The sequence below is a fragment of the Thalassophryne amazonica genome, chromosome 12 (genome assembly GCF_902500255.1).
Source record: "Thalassophryne amazonica chromosome 12, fThaAma1.1, whole genome shotgun sequence".
In the NCBI taxonomy this organism is placed as follows: domain Eukaryota; kingdom Metazoa; phylum Chordata; class Actinopteri; order Batrachoidiformes; family Batrachoididae; genus Thalassophryne; species Thalassophryne amazonica.
Genome location: NC_047114.1, coordinates 84348317 through 84366240, shown reverse-complemented (window position 1 = coordinate 84366240; position 17924 = coordinate 84348317). Strand labels below are relative to the sequence as shown.

At 38.1% G+C, this 17924-nt stretch overlaps 1 protein-coding gene across 4 annotated transcripts in view; it reads right to left on the bottom strand.

Moving 5' to 3' along the window:
- The window catches only part of ranbp3b (RAN binding protein 3b), a 58266-nt gene that overhangs the window by 22828 nt on the left and 17514 nt on the right, over positions 1–17924 (bottom strand). For 3 of the 4 annotated variants that reach the window (XM_034183036.1, XM_034183037.1, XM_034183038.1), the window contains exons 2-5: positions 13150–13205; positions 3050–3086; positions 454–546; positions 289–360 (exon numbers count right to left, since the gene is read on the bottom strand). In XM_034183036.1, coding sequence (XP_034038927.1) covers positions 289–360; positions 454–546; positions 3050–3086; positions 13150–13205 — 258 coding nt within the window. The remainder of the gene's footprint in view (positions 1–288; positions 361–453; positions 547–3049; positions 3087–13149; positions 13206–17924) is intronic. The other variant, XM_034183039.1, reaches the window with a different exon arrangement.

Here is a 17924-nt window from a genome sequence, read left to right as displayed (position 1 = left end):
AAATTAAAGAGCAGGCAGCAAGCTGCAGTCTGTCAATACTAGCCTGCCTTGAATACGAGCCTGCCTCGTTTAGGTGCCAGGTCGGCACACAGTTTGAAAAAATAAATGCCCGGACTATTAACCAAGGAAATACGGTACTATAGGGATTATAAAATCATTTATGTCCCGAGTTAAAACATGAACACAAAAACAGCTAAAAAAAAAAAAAGACCAGGCTAAAATAAAATTAAATAATGGAGTTCCCCTTTAAGCTATAAAGAAAAACTATTAATGGTCCGGATGTCTCACCTGGCTCAGAGTCAGAGTTCCCAGTCGGAGATTGGCAGAAACTTGAGGGCATGAAAACATTGTTCTTGGGAACTGCAAAGTAGCAGACAGGCACTGCACTGAGCATACAAATCAATGTGAACACCAAAGGCAGTGGAGTTCCGCTAAGTCACTATGTGTTCTTACCAGAATGTGGGGGTGGGAATGATGAGGTCTTTTCCCTTTTTGTGGCGGGGCAGTAGCTTCCCTCATCTTTATCTGAATCTAAAAGTGACACTGCTTTAAATGACAAGCAACCATCAGCAATTTAGCTTACGTACACACGTTAATGCATGGGTGCAGGTGAACTTTATATTTAAGCTTTTCTGCGCCGCCCCCCCCCCCCCCATCCCCCTTTTAAAGGACATGTCGCACATTATTTAACATCCCAGTTAGCAACACACAGTGGCCCTCAAAATGCAGGAAATAGTGTTTCAAAGTGTTATAAATTTCACAGTTTTCTGGGTGGGACGACCCAGGACACTCTTACAATACTTGCGCCTGCAATGCTCATCGTGTGGCTAGGCCCCGCTAAGTTCCCCCCTACGATGTGAAGAAAAAAAAAAAAAAATGGTTAGAACCCTGAATAGTTTAAGAAACTCCAAGATATGTGAATCATGACTACAATTCGCACTTTCACGAGCCACACAGTGGCTGAAAGTGTGCCTGTCCACATTTGCAGTTCACGTGGTCCGTTGTGCACAAACTCGGCATGTTCGTGTGTTTGAAATTTTAATTAACAAAGAAATAAAAAACCTGTGATTTCAAACATTTTGTTATTGTTCCAACAATGATATTTAAGCAACCTGGGCAATAACTGCATTCTGCCGGTGGAGTTCTAGAATGAATCACACACGCATCAGACTCAGGTGTGTGTGTCTTTGTGTGTGTTTTCTGTAGCAAAGTTCATGACGGGGTGAATACAAAAGGAATTAACTGTAATTTGATGACAGGTTTCTTCCATTTCTGTGCAGCTGTCAGACACTACAAAACTGTAACGCATGATCTGTAGTCAAACTGAAATGTACATTGTGCTCAGTACAGAACTGTTGTCTACCCGTTATTCATTAAAGACTTATTCTTAACAAAAAAAGCACGGTATACAGTAAACAGTTAAAAGCATGAAATCTGCTCTACCTTTACAATGAATTATTTATTTTCTGTTGACAAGGAATCAGTGGCATCTGTACTTAAACCTCTTTTCATGAAAAGGCTGCAGTACATATTTGAAAATAATGGCAGGGTTCTAGCTAGCGCAAACTTGCGTTACGGCCCGTTATGCTATAATTTTGGACCGTTACGCTTATTTTCGATACAGCATCTGTAATCAACCGTTTCTGTAGCGCGACTCCAGTTTGAAGCGTGAATTGAAGCAATGCTTCGATTCAATGGCTCATTGCTATTTGATTTGCTGCTCTTCAGAAACGGTAAGTACGCTTCTTAACCCCTCTGACAGCCATTAAAATATCATAAGTCACTTTTGTGTCGATTAAAGTCACTAACTGGGACTCATGTCTCGTTGCAGTCGAGAAACGAGAATCATCCTCCATTCCATTGTCACAGCTTTAAACGCTGCACGGCTCTCTGCTAAGACAGAGTCCGCTTGGAATTAATAACTTCAAAACGAATTGCCCCTTTAAATAAAATGACACCTCTTACAAACGTTGCAATACAGACAATAAACTACAATCGACTAAAACGTTTTTTACTCCCAAAATGAGACGCCTTGCATTCTTTATAAACCTGACCTGCAGCACAGCTGCAAGAGCTCAGCTCATAGGTATGTAAATACATTCATGCCAATAATAATGTCTGAAAGGAAATGCTTTTGACAAAAACTAACAGATTTTATTTCTGTTTATGTCCAGAGATCAAGGATCCAGTAACCAATTTCATATTTATTTACTTTAAGACTCAATAAAATGTTGTTCAATTTCAATTTAATCAGTTTATAAAGCGCCAAATTACAACAAAAGCTGTCTCAAGGTGCCTCACACAGAACAGTTCAACATAAAAAATTAAAATAAATAAATAAATAAAAAAATTCAAATACCTAATTAAAAACAAGTAAAAGAATAAATCATAACAAAATAAAAAGTACTCATAAGAAAGAATAAAAATAGGTTTTAAGTCTTGGCTTAAAAATGTCCATGGACTCCGACTGCCTCACTGAGGGCCATGTACTGGCTAACCCAGAATGAGATTGCCCACTCAACAAACTTCCCCAGTCTTCTGGACATGATGAAGGGACTTGGGCTGTCATACCTGGCTTTTCCCCTTTGGGTACCCCAAGAATGGCAAATTTTTAACTTGAATTTTCATAAGTTTCCCCCCTTCCAATACTCCCCCCGGTCACTTCGCTCCCTCGACATTAACACTACGCTAAAATTTTATCCTAGCTAGAACCCTGAATGGATTTCGGAGTGTAGCACAAATCACGAAAGGGCCTTTACCATTCATTAAAAAGGGACAGGAATACTAGTTTTTGTAAGTATCACTACCAGAATGTAAAGTTATTTCTATATTCACCATCGTGGCTATTCATAAGCAAACACTAATTGTCACATTGTGCATTCATTCGCCATGTGTGATATGAAGAGATCCAGGAAGAACCAGCCTATGTATTTCATAAGATAGTAGACTTCACGTTTGGTAACCAACCGTCTGTCGATGAAGGATTTGCACCCATGTCAATGGAACAGCTGATTTTTACAAATCAGGTGGCTTGTTCGGACAATCTTACCTTCTCCATCCTCTGCACTTGAGACCTCTGCAGATCGCTGGAAAAGAAAAAAGAAAAAAAAAAAACCTTTACATTATTACGCACCTGAAACAGGTCATACAATCCAGTCATCAAAATCACCAACACTATTTAAAGAAAAAAGAACTTTATTACTATACAGAAGTACAAAAGTAGAAGAGTGTCCAAAGATCTGACAATAACAGTGAAATGTACTGGAATGGAATCATTGCATTTTAATTAATAACTCTTATTTAGAGTTCTACAGTCTTGGTTAGAATTTTTGGAGCCCTTGAATTGTCAGCAAAGATTCCAAAATATGTTCAGAAATGAATGCAATTTGCCAATTTTATATCAGAACATTTACCAAAATGTTCAAACATTTTAAAAAAAAAAGCAAGAATAACAAAATGCTTTCACATAGTGAAATAAAAATACAGACTAAAAACAAAATCATACGCTTGACAGTTATTGGCCCACTGATGAATATGCCATAAAGGATCTTCAGAGCAAGGTTTCTTTAGACAAGTCAGAATGGAGACACAAACATTTCCATATTACTAATAATAATTGCCTATGCTGTCGTCCAGTTTGGTACCATCCCCCAGGGACAAGGGTTCAAACTGTCCCTCAATGCACATCATGTCCCACAGGGTGGTCAGAGGGTATTTAGATTTCAATGCTCGCCTTCTTTCCTCCTGTGGGAAGCGAAGGATCTTTCCCCCCATGCTTGAATAAAGACTGTTGTTTACTACAGAGAGCGCTAAAAAAATGGGATGGAACTGTTGATATATTACAGCTTAGGCCTTTACAGCTCTGGATAGGAACTGCACCTGGATAGCACCCAGTGCCGCACATGCTGAAATCTCAAGTTTCTGTTGACAGCAATTAAGGCCCTCTCACACCTTGATGATTTAGTCTGTGTATGCCCACCATATTAAAAACTCTGGCATACGTCTAACAAATTAATGCAGCTGTCACACTTTGACAATTAACCAGCGTATGCCAACAGCCCTGTTTCCACCGAGTGGTTCGGGTCGGTACTGCATGGTGTGATGTGGGTCAGAAACAGAGTAATTTAACATTATTTTATTTTATTATTTTTTATCTTGGTGGACCATTTTCATTGTGTACAGAATGCTGATGAGTCGACTGGCTGCGGTAATTGCTGCCGTGAATGAATGGAGTGCTGTGACGCTTTAAATTTTTAACGCGCAGAGTGGTTGCTTTCTGATCAGGGCCGCTGATCAGACCATCACAGACCTGAATAATGAAAGTGTGATGATTTAAACTTTTAAAGCGCCAGCCGACCGCGATCAGGTGTGATCAGACCTGAATGATGTGATCTTTGTGTTCTGTCGGTTGGTGATCACACAGACGGCGACAGCACTTTAAAAGTTTAAAGAGACAGAGCCCTTTATCAGGGTGTGATCACACCTGATCGATCAGGTCATCTGATAATCACACCGACAGCGACAGTGCTTTAAGTTTAAATCATCACAGCGCTTCTGTGTGATCAGAGCGCGACACCGGCATCCTCTGAGAAATGCACCTGCAGCAGAAAAACCACAGAGGGAATTGCTACATTTCCAGCCACGACAAGGAATTAAAGTATTTTCAGATGTCATTTTCGAAAATTAGGAGCTTTATGTGGATACGTGTCCGTCAGTCTGTGATGGTGAATTGGACAAATGAAGAGTTTATATACTTCGTGTGTGAATGAAAGTCTGTCTGCATGAGGACTGCAGGTTTCAGTCAATCAGTGGACAGCATTAATGGACATATTCATGGTTTGGTTGTTCATTCGGCTGCTCCCGTTTTTTTGCGTTCGGGGTCACCACAGATCAGATCCGCATTGATATTTGGCACAGGTTTTACGCCGGATGTCCTTCCTGACACAACTCCAGTGTTACCTGGAGAAACACACACGCTGCTGGTGTTCCAAAGAGGTCTCCCATCCAAGTACTAACCAGGTCCCTACCTGCTTAGCTTCTGAGATCTGACGGGATCAGGCTTACACAGCGCAGATCGGCTGCAATGGACGTATTTATACTTGTGCGTAAACTACAAGAAACGTGCCAACAATCACAAAACTTACCTACAACTTATGTCCCACATGTGCGGCATGTATGAGTCACACGCTGGCACTCGTTGAAAATTTTCAGCATGCCCAAAATTTTTCAAAGAGCTCAGCGTATTAGGACACGTATCAGTGAGCTTCAACATGCTCTTAACTTATAAAAAAACTTACCCTTAACTTATTAGACTTATGCCAGGGTCTTTTTTAATACGGTTGGCATACGCTGGCTAAATCATCAAGGTGTGACAGTGCAATTAAATCTTATACTGCAAAGAACTGTTTGGCTGTGTGGTACCAGGAACTACCAAGCTACAGGCCAGTTACAATAGAAGCCTTATAGACACTCCATGCTATCAGCCAAAGTGAGTCTCCATGATGAGGCTGTGCAATCACTCGCACTGAAATGATTGATCTGAAGTTTCATTGATAAGACAGAAACGTGCATGTGCACTGTTTATTGTCCAGTTAATAAGCGTAGCGAACGGGTGGCCATTGGTATCGCTGAATATGTGTCATGGACTTCAGATACACAAATAACTAAGAAATAAAAAGAATGTGGAAAGGTCTAGAGGAGGCAAGTTTTCAAAAACTGGGCACAACAAAGGAGACTGATGAGGGACACAACCTTTGACATTGTCTTTCACAGCACCAGTCACAGCTCCATGGTGGAATGGAGCAGAGAATGACTAATGCTCCATTTACAGTCTGGTAAAAATGATTGAAATATGGCACAAGATCAGATCAATTTCAAGCATCAATCATATGTTGAAAAAAGTCATATTTTTGGATATCCGCCAATGACACTGTGGTCTAAACATGAATGTCCTCATTTTGCACATTCACGTGAATAGGGATGGGTATCGAGAACCGGTTCCTTTCGGGTATCGTAAAGAAATGATTCGATCCACCGACATTAATAAGCTTTGTGCTTAACGATTCTGTTATCGGTCCTTCAGAATGGCCGTTGTTTTGGGGGGTGTTTGTCAGGAAAATGATCATTTCTCTACATTGATTACAGACCCTGCAGCGGGTCCGTAATCAACTTTTCTGCAGCTCGGCTTTGCTTTGAACCTTGAAACAATCGAAGCAGTGGTTCGCAGATTGAAGCAATGCTTTGATCTATTGCTTCGTTTATTCTTTCTTTCGCTTAATTTTCCCCCGCTAAAACCCTAAAGAGCATACGTCTGTGAGTATTATTTACCTTTTCTATGTTAAACCAACCTGTTATGGTCTTCTGAAACAGTTGATAAATGTATTTTATAACTTAAAAACGGGAGCGATGCTAATGGATTAGCATGTCTATGGCATTTTCAATGTTAAAAGTTAGCATTAAAAAGTTGCAGCTGTCATCACGTTCGGGTGCATTTGTTTTCAAATTGTACTATTTCTTAAATTTATTTTTGTTTATATATTAATAATCTAATGATTATTATATACAATTTTAGAGAAAGAGACAAAAAGAACCTGAACAGAAACACAACAGAAAATATAAAAGCAACTAACAATGAACATACATAAATAAATAAATACATACACCTAGTGACTCTTACACCTCCATTTCATCCCTGTTTTATTTAAGTTTAATGACAGTTTGCGTCGACAAACCATATTTTCAATGTGTTAATTTCTTCAGTGATTTCCTTCAGAACTATCTGCCAAGCTAGAAAACTGATGCATCCTTGTAAGAGTAGAATACTACTGGAATGAATCTGAATAAGTTGGGTTTTTTTCCTCACCTAAATGGATGCTGCACTCACTGCAGTTTATCGTCTGGAATAGTCCCAGATTGTATTTCAGAGGTTCTAGATAAATGGTAAAATGGTAAATGGACTGCATTTATATAGCACTTTTCCATCTGCATCAGACGCTCAAAGCGCTTTACAATAATGCCTCACATTCACCCCGATGTCAGGGTGCTGCCATACAAGGCGCTCACTACACACCGGGAGCAATAGGGGATTAAAGGCCTTGCCCAAGGGCCCTTAGTGATTTTCCAGTCAGGCGGGGATTTGAACCCATGATCTTCTGGACTCAAGCCCAACATCTTAACCACTAGACCATCACTTTCCCCAAAGAATCTAGAATTGAAACATTTTCGTTCAGGTGGTGTTGGGGGGTAATTTTGGGTTTCAGCTTTTTTTGTTTTTCACCACTTTCATCCCTGAATGTGTCAATCATGTCACTTTTGTGCGGATTAAAGTTACTAACTGGGACTACTGTCTTGTTGCGAGAAAGAAATGAGAATCGTCCTCCATTCTTTTCACACAGCTCCAAACGTTGCGCGGCTCTGACGAGTCAAGTTAGAACGATAGAGTCCAGTCGGAATTAACTGCAAAGCGAAACACCGTTTTGTTTGTTTTTATTTATGTCCAGAGATCAAGGATACAGTGACCAATTTCAGATTTATTTACTTTAAGACTCAATGAAATACATAGAAAACCTGTAAAGCCTACTTTTAGTACAAAATTCACGAGGTATTGATAAGGGAATCGATAAGGAATCGGATTGATAAGCAGAATCGATAGATAAAATCTTATCAATACCCATCCCTACACGTGAATGTGCAAAATAAAAAGGACAGGGTGAAATCCAGGCGGAGGCATCGGTGGAGGCGGTTCATCCAGGCCCGAGGCGTCAGCTAGATCTGAGGCTAACAGCGGCTACGTCCGAGGCTAGCAGCGGCTACGTTCGAGGCTAGCAGCGGCTACATCCGAGGCTAGCAGCGGCTACATCCGTGGCTGGCGGCGGAGGCATCGGTGGAGGCGGTTCATCCAGGCCGAGGCATCGGTGGCGGCGATACATCCAGGCCCGAGGCGTCGGCTACATCCGAGGTTAACAGCGGCTACGTCCGAGGCTAGCAGCGGAGGCATCGGTGGAGGCGGTTCATTCAGGCCCGAGGCGTCGGCTACATCCGCGGCTAGCAGCGGCTACATCCAGGGCTGGCGGCGGCTACGACCGTGGCTGGGGCGGCTGTGAACGAGGTTAGCAACGGGGAGGGTTGGGGTGCGGCTACCGGACCTGTGGTGGTGGAGGCTACTGGTGAGAATTGTTTTTGTAATCAATAGTGGCCATACTGAGCCACGACAGTCGGCATGGCACCACCCAGGAAAACAGATAAACTCGAGGAAGATATAGAGGAGATAAAGACCTCATTAAACCATATATCAAAAGACATGTCTAATCTAGACAAACTGATGGTGGAAATTAAAGAACTCCAAAATCTGGTTAAAGAGAAGGACAAGATCATTAAGAAACTTGAGCAACGTGTAGATGAACTTGAACAATTTACTAGAAAAGATGACGTTATAATATCTGGACTAGAAACAAGGCATCGGACATATGCAAGGGTGGTGGATTCTGGTGGAACCAGTGGGGAGGATGCACCACCTGAAGAAAGACAATCATTGGAACAACAAGTTACAAACTTTTTATATCAAAAAGGTGTTGTCATCCATCAAGACACAATATCAGACTGTTATACTATTCCAACTAAAGAAAATAAACTATCTAACATTGTTATACGATTTACAAGCAGAAAATATAAATATGAGTTATTAAGACAGGCAAAGAATTTGAAAGGAACGAGTGTCTATATAAATGAGCATCTAACAAAAAAAAATGCAGATATTGCTAGGGAAGCAAGACTACTAAGAAAACAGAAACATATTGTTGCTACATGGGTCTGGAATTGTAGGGTGTGGATTAGAGTGAAAGAAGGAACAAACGGTATACAAATCAAAAACATGGAGGACCTTACGAAATACAGACCTGAATAGACAATCAAATATAACATCTGTTGGTAATTGGACCAACAAAAAATCAGATCAAACATGGAAACAGAGGATAAAATATATGACATAGACACTAATATTGATGAAAGTATATTTGACTTAAAAACGATTGGTTGTGAGTATTATACAGTAGAACAGCTGAATAGTGAAAAAATTGCAGAAGATACCCTGTCACTCATACATATAAACAGTCGAAGCTTGTATTGTAAAATGTCACAAATAAAAGATTATTTAAATCAGTTTAAAAATAGATTTAGTATTGTTGCAATCACTGAATCTTGGCTTAAAGATGATCTCATGGATGAAGTTCAAATGGAGGGATATGAGCTGTATTTTGTAAACAGAAGATATAAAAAAGGCGGTGGTATTGCTCTGTATACAAAAACAGATCTGATGTGTACAATTGTTGAAGACATGACAATTATGAATGATGTCATAGAAATTGTAACAGTGGAACTTGTACATGAAACATCTAAGAATATTTTAATTAGTTGTGTATACAGAGCACCAGATTCTTGTGTTGTGAAATTTACAGATAAAATAATTGAATTATTCCATCAAATTAAAAACAAAACGCTTTTTATGTGTGGGGACTTTAATATTAACATAGAAAGCTCCAGCTGCCAAAGATTAAGTGATTTTGTGAATACAATGTATAGTTTGGGGTTATTCCCCTTGATAACAAAACCAACCAGAATTACATCGCAAAGTGCAACGGTAATTGATAATATATTTACAAACAGAACAGATGAAATTATTAAGAATGGGATCTTCATGACAGATATTAGCGACCATTTACCAATTTTTTCAATATTTAAATATAAAAATAGGTACAACAAAAAAACTGATATAAACTTTAAAAGAGATAAGTCAGTAAAAGCCTTAGAGGCATTAAAATATGACCTTAAAAATCAAAACTGGGAAGAAGTTTATGTCAGTGATGTTAATGTAGCATATAACTCATTTATGAAAATATTGATGAAATCATACAATAAAAATTGTAAATTAATTGAAATTAGTAAGAAAAGAGTAAATAAACCATGGCTGACAAAGGGAATAAAAAATGCTTGTGCAAAGAAAAACTATTTATACAGGTGCTTTTTAAAATTGCAAACAAAGGAATCAGAACATAAATACAAAAAATATAAAAAATAAACTATTAACAATAATTAGGAAACAAAAAAAAGATTATTACAGTGAAAAACTAAATAAGAGTAAAGATAATATGAGGGTAACATGGGGAATTATAAAAGTGTGATTGATAGTGATGGAACGAAAGAAACTATTCCAAATTACTTTGTTAAGGAAAATAAAGAGATATATGATATAAAGAAGTTGCAAATGGGTTTAATGATTATTTTTCAAATGTAGGGTCAAGTCTGGTGGGAAATAAACCAATAATAGAAGATAAATTATGTACATTGGTAAATACGGTCAATAGTATTTTCCTGGACAATGTGGAAAAAGATGAAATAAGAAATATTGTAAAAAACTGTGTAAGCAAAAGATCAACTGACCATGAAGATTTAGACATGATGACTATAAAAAGTATAATAGAAATTGTTATTGAACCATTTACTTATATTTGTAATCTGTCTCTGTCAACTGGGGTTTTTCCAGATGAAATGAAAATTGCTAAGGTAGTCCCATTATATAAAAATGGAGACAAACATAATTTTTCTAATTACAGGCCAGTATCATTGCTTCCACAGTTTTCTAAAATTATGGAAAAAGTTTTTGTAACAAGATTGGATAAATTTATTGAGAAACATCATATTTTAAATAATGCTCAGTATGGATTCAGAACAAAACATTCGACAGCTATGGCAATTATGGAACTAATAGAGAAAATATCAACAACAATAGATAATAAGGATTATTTTGTAAGTATTTTTATTGACCTGAAAAAGGCTTTTGATGTTATAGACCACTCAAGATTGCTCCACAAGTTACAACAATATGGAATAAGAGGTGTTGCACATCAGTGGGTAAAAAGCTACTTAGAAAATAGAAAACAGTTTGTTCAGATAAATAATACCAAATCAGAATTGTGTAACATTATTTATGGAGTACCACAAGGATCGGTACTTGGACCCAAACTGTTTATTTTGTATATCAATGATTTTGTGAATGTATCCAATGTGCTTGGCAGCATTTTATTTGCTGATGATACAACGCTGTTTTACTCTGGATCAGATATACAGGAAGTAGCACAAGTGATAAATACAGAGTTGGAAAAAGTTAAACATTGGTTTGATATAAACAGATTGTCACTAAATATTAATAAGACAAATTTCATATTGTTTAATGATAGAGCGAAAGAAAATAATGTGTCATTACAAATAGATGGAATGGATATACAAAGGGTAAAAGAAATGAAATTTTTAGGAGTCATGATTGATGAAGATCTTACATGGAAGTCACACATAAATTACATAAAAGGAAAAATAGCGAAAGCCATTGCTGTTTTGCATAAAGTAAAATATTCATTAAATAGTTATGGTTTATTAACATTGTACAATTCATTGATTGTCCCATATTTAACTTACTGTGTAGAAATCTGGGGATCAACATATACAACCTATATACAACCTTATTTATTTTGCAGAAAAGAGCTTTAAAAGTGATTAGTAACAGTGGTTTTAGAGATCCATCTAATCCATTGTTTATTAAGTATAGGGTACTTAAATTTCATGATTTAATTGATTTGAAAATATTACAAACGATGTACCAAGTTAATAAAAATACTTTACCAACAAACATTCAAAATATGTTTGAAAAAAGAGTAAGTAGTTATAAATTGAAAGGAATACAAGTCTTTAAAAAAACAAGATTTAGAACCAAAGTAAAGGAAAGGAGTATTGCAGTAAATGGTGTCAAATTATGGAACAATCTTAATAAAGAAATTAAAGAATTAAGGTCGCTTAAATTATTTAAAAAACATATTAAATTAGATGTATTAAGTAAGTATGAAACTATGAAGTAAGTCAGTGGGCTGCAAGAAAGTCAAAAAAAAAAAAAGTAAACTGTTAATAATGTTTGGAGTGTCTTAAGTTTAAATGTAACCTGTCAGTGATGTAATCTATTAATTTCTGGTCATAATTATGAAATGGGTCAGTGGTATGTGACAAGTTAAAGAAATGCAATCTGTTAAATAATGTTGACTATGATGCTGTATATTGAAAGATTGTATTGTTAAAAGGGGCAGAAATCATAAGACTTGTTCTTCTTTCTGCTCCTTTTCATTCTGGTATTGTGGTGCTTTTGTTTTTTGCTTTTCTGTTTTTCTTTTAAATGAATGAAATAAATATTAAAAAGAAAAAGAAAAAAAAAATGATTACGCCTTATTCTCCATCTGAAATCACGGCTGACAATGATTCTCTCATTGCATGTAATGATTCAAGGTGTGCAGTCCTACAATGTACTTTAATCTATAGCAGTGGTCTCAAACTGAGTCCAGAAAGGGCCAAGAGGGTGCAGGTTTTCTCTGCAACCAGCCACTCACCAGGTGATTTCACTGATTAACATCACTTTGAGCAGATGGAATCAGTTAATCAGTGAAATCAACTGGTGGAGTTGGTGGTTGCAATAAAAACCCTCTCACCCCCTTGGCCCACTGGAATCAGTTTTGCGACCTCTGATCTATAAGCTTCATGCCGTCATGTTTTTTTTGCCCTTGTGTGTATGTGTGTGGTTCCAACAGTGCACCGTGTGTCAAACGGCTACCCGATAGAGACCTGTCATTTCATTTCTCATGTTCATGCAACACAAATGTCACTGACTACTTATTAGTTAATTTATGCTGTGCCACAGAAAATGCATAGTGAGGGAACAATAAGCCAAGATGCTGACATGAACATATCACATGTAACATACGATGTGAACAGAGTGACAGAGAAATTCTATGTAACAAAAACTCAAGCATGGATGTCAAATCTTTGCAGTTATCAGGTTGACTATCTTCTGTAAATGTAAGCAGTAATAAAGTGTGCCACCCCCCCAATCTGTTGGAATGTTTTGTTTATATCCACTTTAGAAATCTGAGCATGCCCAAACCCATGCCTTTGCATCTATGGAGTTTCAGGTCAAAACCATGAAAAAGCACATATCTGATAGCTAGTTCATCAGTTCAGGTCAGGGGGAACAATAACTCGTTCAGCGACTGTGAGGGATGCTTGAAGAAGCTCTTCATGTTTTAAGAATAATGTCTTAAAATAAAAAAAGAACCTTACCTTCTGTGCTTTATCTTTCTGAAACACAAACACAGGAGCTGCTATAGCAGGCTTGTCTGTTAAGAGAAGATGTAGACATTGAAGCATCAGTGAAAGTTATAGATGAACTGAAACAGTTTGCTTCTTCTTGGTAGTTCTGGATAAAAACAGCAGAGATCAAATAAAACCTGCTGATGCTATGGCCTGTAAAAGCAGTGACAACCTGAATGTTGAAAGTCAGCAAAACTATGTGAAGCAAGCCAAATCAAAGCAATAAGACCCTAACACTCTTCTTAAAACAGTATTTCAACCCAAAATTATTGTACCCAATGCATAAAGATGAGCATAAACAAAAAGTAAACATCAGTGTCAAAAATATGAGATCAAGCACAAACACATACTACAATCACGCAGATCTTTGTAACTCACAAGACTTACAGGGTCTTTTGTGAATATATTTTTCATTAAGTTTCAAATAAGAGGGCAAGTAGCTCAGTGGATAAGGAGCTTGTCTGCGAATATGTAGACCTGGGTTCAAGTTACGTTCATGCTATCTGCCGATGCCCGAGGAGAGTACACTTAGACCTTGTTCAGACTGCTAGGAAAAATTAGATTTATGTGCGTATCCAATTTGAATGATGATTCCATGTAACAATAAGAAATATACTCAAAACCTGGATTAATCTTTTTAGTCACATAGCACTACTATTATTCTGAACACTACTGTAAGTGCAACCTGATCAGATCGTCTCAGTGCAGTTCCCAATGTTAATGACAGCGTGCCTTTTTTGTTTGGAGCTGGAAGTTGAAAATCACATGATGCGTTACGTCACACTTAACCGGATTTCGTTGCACTGCTTCTTTTGCACATTTTCACCTTTTCTTGGCCTTTAACCAAAATTGATATCACAACCTACATGTTTGATAAGATTACTGTCCAGAGCAGCCCTAAGCATTTTCATATTTTTGGCTTCCCTCATCCTAACTAACCTGATTTTAAAGCAAGAACCCCAAACAGACTCTGTAATGCCTGAGCTTAGATCTTACATTAAAAAAAGGTATTGCTTCACACATCCCATGTTTGGTTATGCAATAAAGGTAAATTAAGTAAACTTATTTTTATATTGCACATCAATTAAACTTAGTCCAAACTTATTTCGGTCATCCGTGGGGAGCTCAGAGTAGAGTCGCTGCTCCTTCAATTTGAAAGGAGCCAGCTGAAGTGGTTCGGGCATCTGGTAAGGATGCCTCCTGGGCGCCTCCCTAGAGAGGTGTTCCAGGCACGTCCATCTGGGAGGAGACTCCTGAGAAGACCCAGGGCTAGGTGGACAGATTATATCTCCACATTGGCCTGGGAACGCCTCGGAATCCCCTGCTGGAGCTGTTGCCCCTGTGACCTAAACCCGGAAAAAGCGGGTTGAAGATGAGTGAGCTAAAAGTAGGCTTTACAAGTTTTCTATGTCAACATTTTATTGAGTCTTAAAGTAAATAAATACGAAATTGGTCACTGGACCCTTGATCTCTGGACATAAATAAAATCTATACATTGTGGATCCTAAATCTGTGGATATAAACAGAAATAAACAAAATCTGTAGTTTTTTCAAAAGCATTTCTTTTCAGGTATTAATGACAAATTTGCTGAGCTCTTGCAGCCAGCTGCACTGCAAGTCAAAATCAATGTAATTCATAAAGAACGGAGGATGTCTCATTTTGAGAGAAAAACTGTTTTGGTCGATTGTAGTTTGTTGTCTATATTATAACATTTGGAAAGAGGTGTCATTTGATTCAAAACAGCGATTCACTTTGGAAGTATTAATTCTGACCGAAATCTGTTTCAAATTTTAGTTACTCAGCAGAGAGCAGCGCAGTGTTTGAAGCTGTGCAGTTAGCCCCACAAAACAGAGGACATTATTATGTTGTTATTATTATTTCCTTTACCTGAGGGACAGTAACTTCAGTTTACGAACCAGCGAAGTGGGTCCAGCTCACGCCAGAGAAACATCGCATGCGCTGACCCACAAAAAGTTAATGAGAAACGAATAAAAACTCCAGCGTGGAACGGAGGACAATTCTGGTTTCTTGCCCGCGACAGGAGTCCCAGTTAGTGACTTTAATCAGCACAGAGGTGACTCACGATTGACATCTTTAAATAACTTTGAGGTTAATGAAGAAATAGCGAACCCGCTGCCTGCACTTTGCTGCTTCTGAGAGAGCTTCGCAGTGGTGTAGTGTGATCTTAAGAAATGACATGGGAATCATTAAGCAAAAAGGCCGGTTTTCAATACGCATCCCTACCGAGGAGTGCTAGTATTGTGTGTGTGTGTATACAACCCCAATTCCAATCTGGATGGTCTTTTTCCTTTTTTGTCCAGAGGACACGACGTCCATGATTTCCAAAAACAATTTGAAATGTGGACTCATCAGACCACAGCACACTTTTCCACTTTGCGTTTATCCATTTCAAATGAGTTCAGGCCCAGAGAAGGCAGCGGCATTTCTGGATGTTGTTGATGTATGACTTTCACTTTGCATGGTAGAGTTTTAACTTGCACTTGTAGATGTAGAGACGAACTGTGTTAACTGACAATGGTTTTCTGAAGAGTGCCTGAGCCCACGCGGTAAGAACCTTTACACAATGATGTTGGTTTTTAATGCGGTGCCGCCTGAGGGATCAAAGGTCACAGGCATTCAATGTTGGTTTTCAGCCTTGCCGCTTACGTGTAGGAAGTTCTCCAGATTCTCTGAATCTTCTGATTATATTATGGACTGTAGATGATGGAATCCCTAAATTAATTGCAACTGAACGTTGAGAAATGAATCTTCTGATTATATTATGGACTGTAGATGATGGAATCCCTAAATTAATTGCAACTGAACGTTGAGAAACATTGTTCTTAAAATGTTCACAAAGTGGTGATCCTCGCCCCATCTTTGCTTGTGAATGGCAGAGCCTTTTGGGGATGCTCCTTTTATACCCAATCATGACACTCACAATTAATGTCCTCGGTTCCCAAACACTTATTGAGTGTTGTTAGAAGGACAGGTGATGTAACAGTGATAAACATTACCACTGTCCCAGCTTTTTTGAAAAGTGTTGTGGGCAAACCATTTCAAAATGAGCAAAAACAATAAAGTTTATCAGTTTGAACATTAAATATCTTGTCTTTGTGGTGTATTCAACTGAATATAGGTTGAAGAGGATTTGCAAATCATTGTATTCTGTTTTTAATTTACATTTTACACAACATCCCAACTTCACTGGAACTGGGGTTGTGTGTGTGTGTGATATCGACACACACACACACACACACACACGAGTTAGCTTTATTTGGACACAAGGGTGGAGCTATTTTACAGAGAAGTGAGCCGGCTTTCTCCACACACATAACACTTAAAAACACGATTTAAAAAAAAAAAAAAAAAAAAAACAGGGACGGCAGTGCTTCATGCTGAAAGACGGGGCTCAGTAAGTAAAATACAAAGAAAAAAAAACATTCAAGCAGGTAAATTTATACACACACACACACACACGCAAAAGTTTGGGCACCCATGATAATTTTCATGATTTTCCTTTATAAATCATTGTCTGAAACAGAAATTTCAGTTAAACATATATAGCAAACAAACACACTGATATTTGTGATGTAAAATTAAGTTTCTAGTATTTACAGAAAGTATGTATTAATTATTTAAACAAAATTGGGCAGGTACATAAATTTGGGCACCCTTGTCATTTTATTGATTTGAATACATTTAGCACTAACTACTGGAACACAAAATTGGTTTGGTAAGCTCACTGACCCTTGACCTTGAGAAAGGGCATTTAAGGTGGCATTTGCAAATGTTTGTCCTCTTTGCATCTCTTCTAATGACTGGCAACATGGGAGCCTCTAAACAACTCTCAAATGACATGAAAACAAGACTGTTAAACATCATGGTTTAGGGGAAGGATACAAAAAGCTATCTCAGAGATTTCAGCTGTCAGCTTCCACTGTGAGGAACATAGTGAGGAAATGGAAGACTGCAGACAGAGTACTAGTTAAGGCCAGAAGAGCAAGCCAAGAAAAATCTCATAAGCTGAAATGAAGGATGGTGAGAAAAATCAAAATCAACCCACAGACGTGCTCCAAAGACCTACAACATGATCTTGCTGCAGACAGTGTCTTAGTGCATCCTTCAACTACACAGCGCACTTTGCACAAAGAGATGCTTTATGATGCTGTAATGCAGAGGAAGCCTTTTCCGCATACACGCAAGAGTCACTTCAAGTATGCTGAAGCACATTTGGACAAGCCAGCTTCATTTTGGAATAAGGTGCTGTGGACTGATTAAATTAAAATTGAGTTATTTGGACATAATAAGGGGTGGTATGCATGGCTGAAAAAGAACACAGCATTCCAAGAAAAACGCTTGCTACTTACAGTAAAATTTAGAGGTGGTTCCATCATGCTGTGGGGCTGTGTGGCCAGTGCAGGTACTGGGAATCTTGTTAAAGTTGAGGGTCACATGGATTCCAGTCAATATCAGCAGATTTTTGAGAACAATGTTTATGAATCAGTGACAAAGTTGAAGTTGCGCCAGGGCTGGATCTTTCAACAACAACCCTAAACACTGTTCAAAATCTACTAAGGCATTCATGCAAAGGAACAAGTACAATGTTCTGGAATGGCCATCTCAGTCCCCAGACCTGAATATTACTGAAAATCTGTGGTGTGATTTTAAGCGGCTTGTCCATGCTCGGAAACCAACAAACCTGACTGAACTGGAGATGTTTTGTAAAGAAGAATGGTCCAAA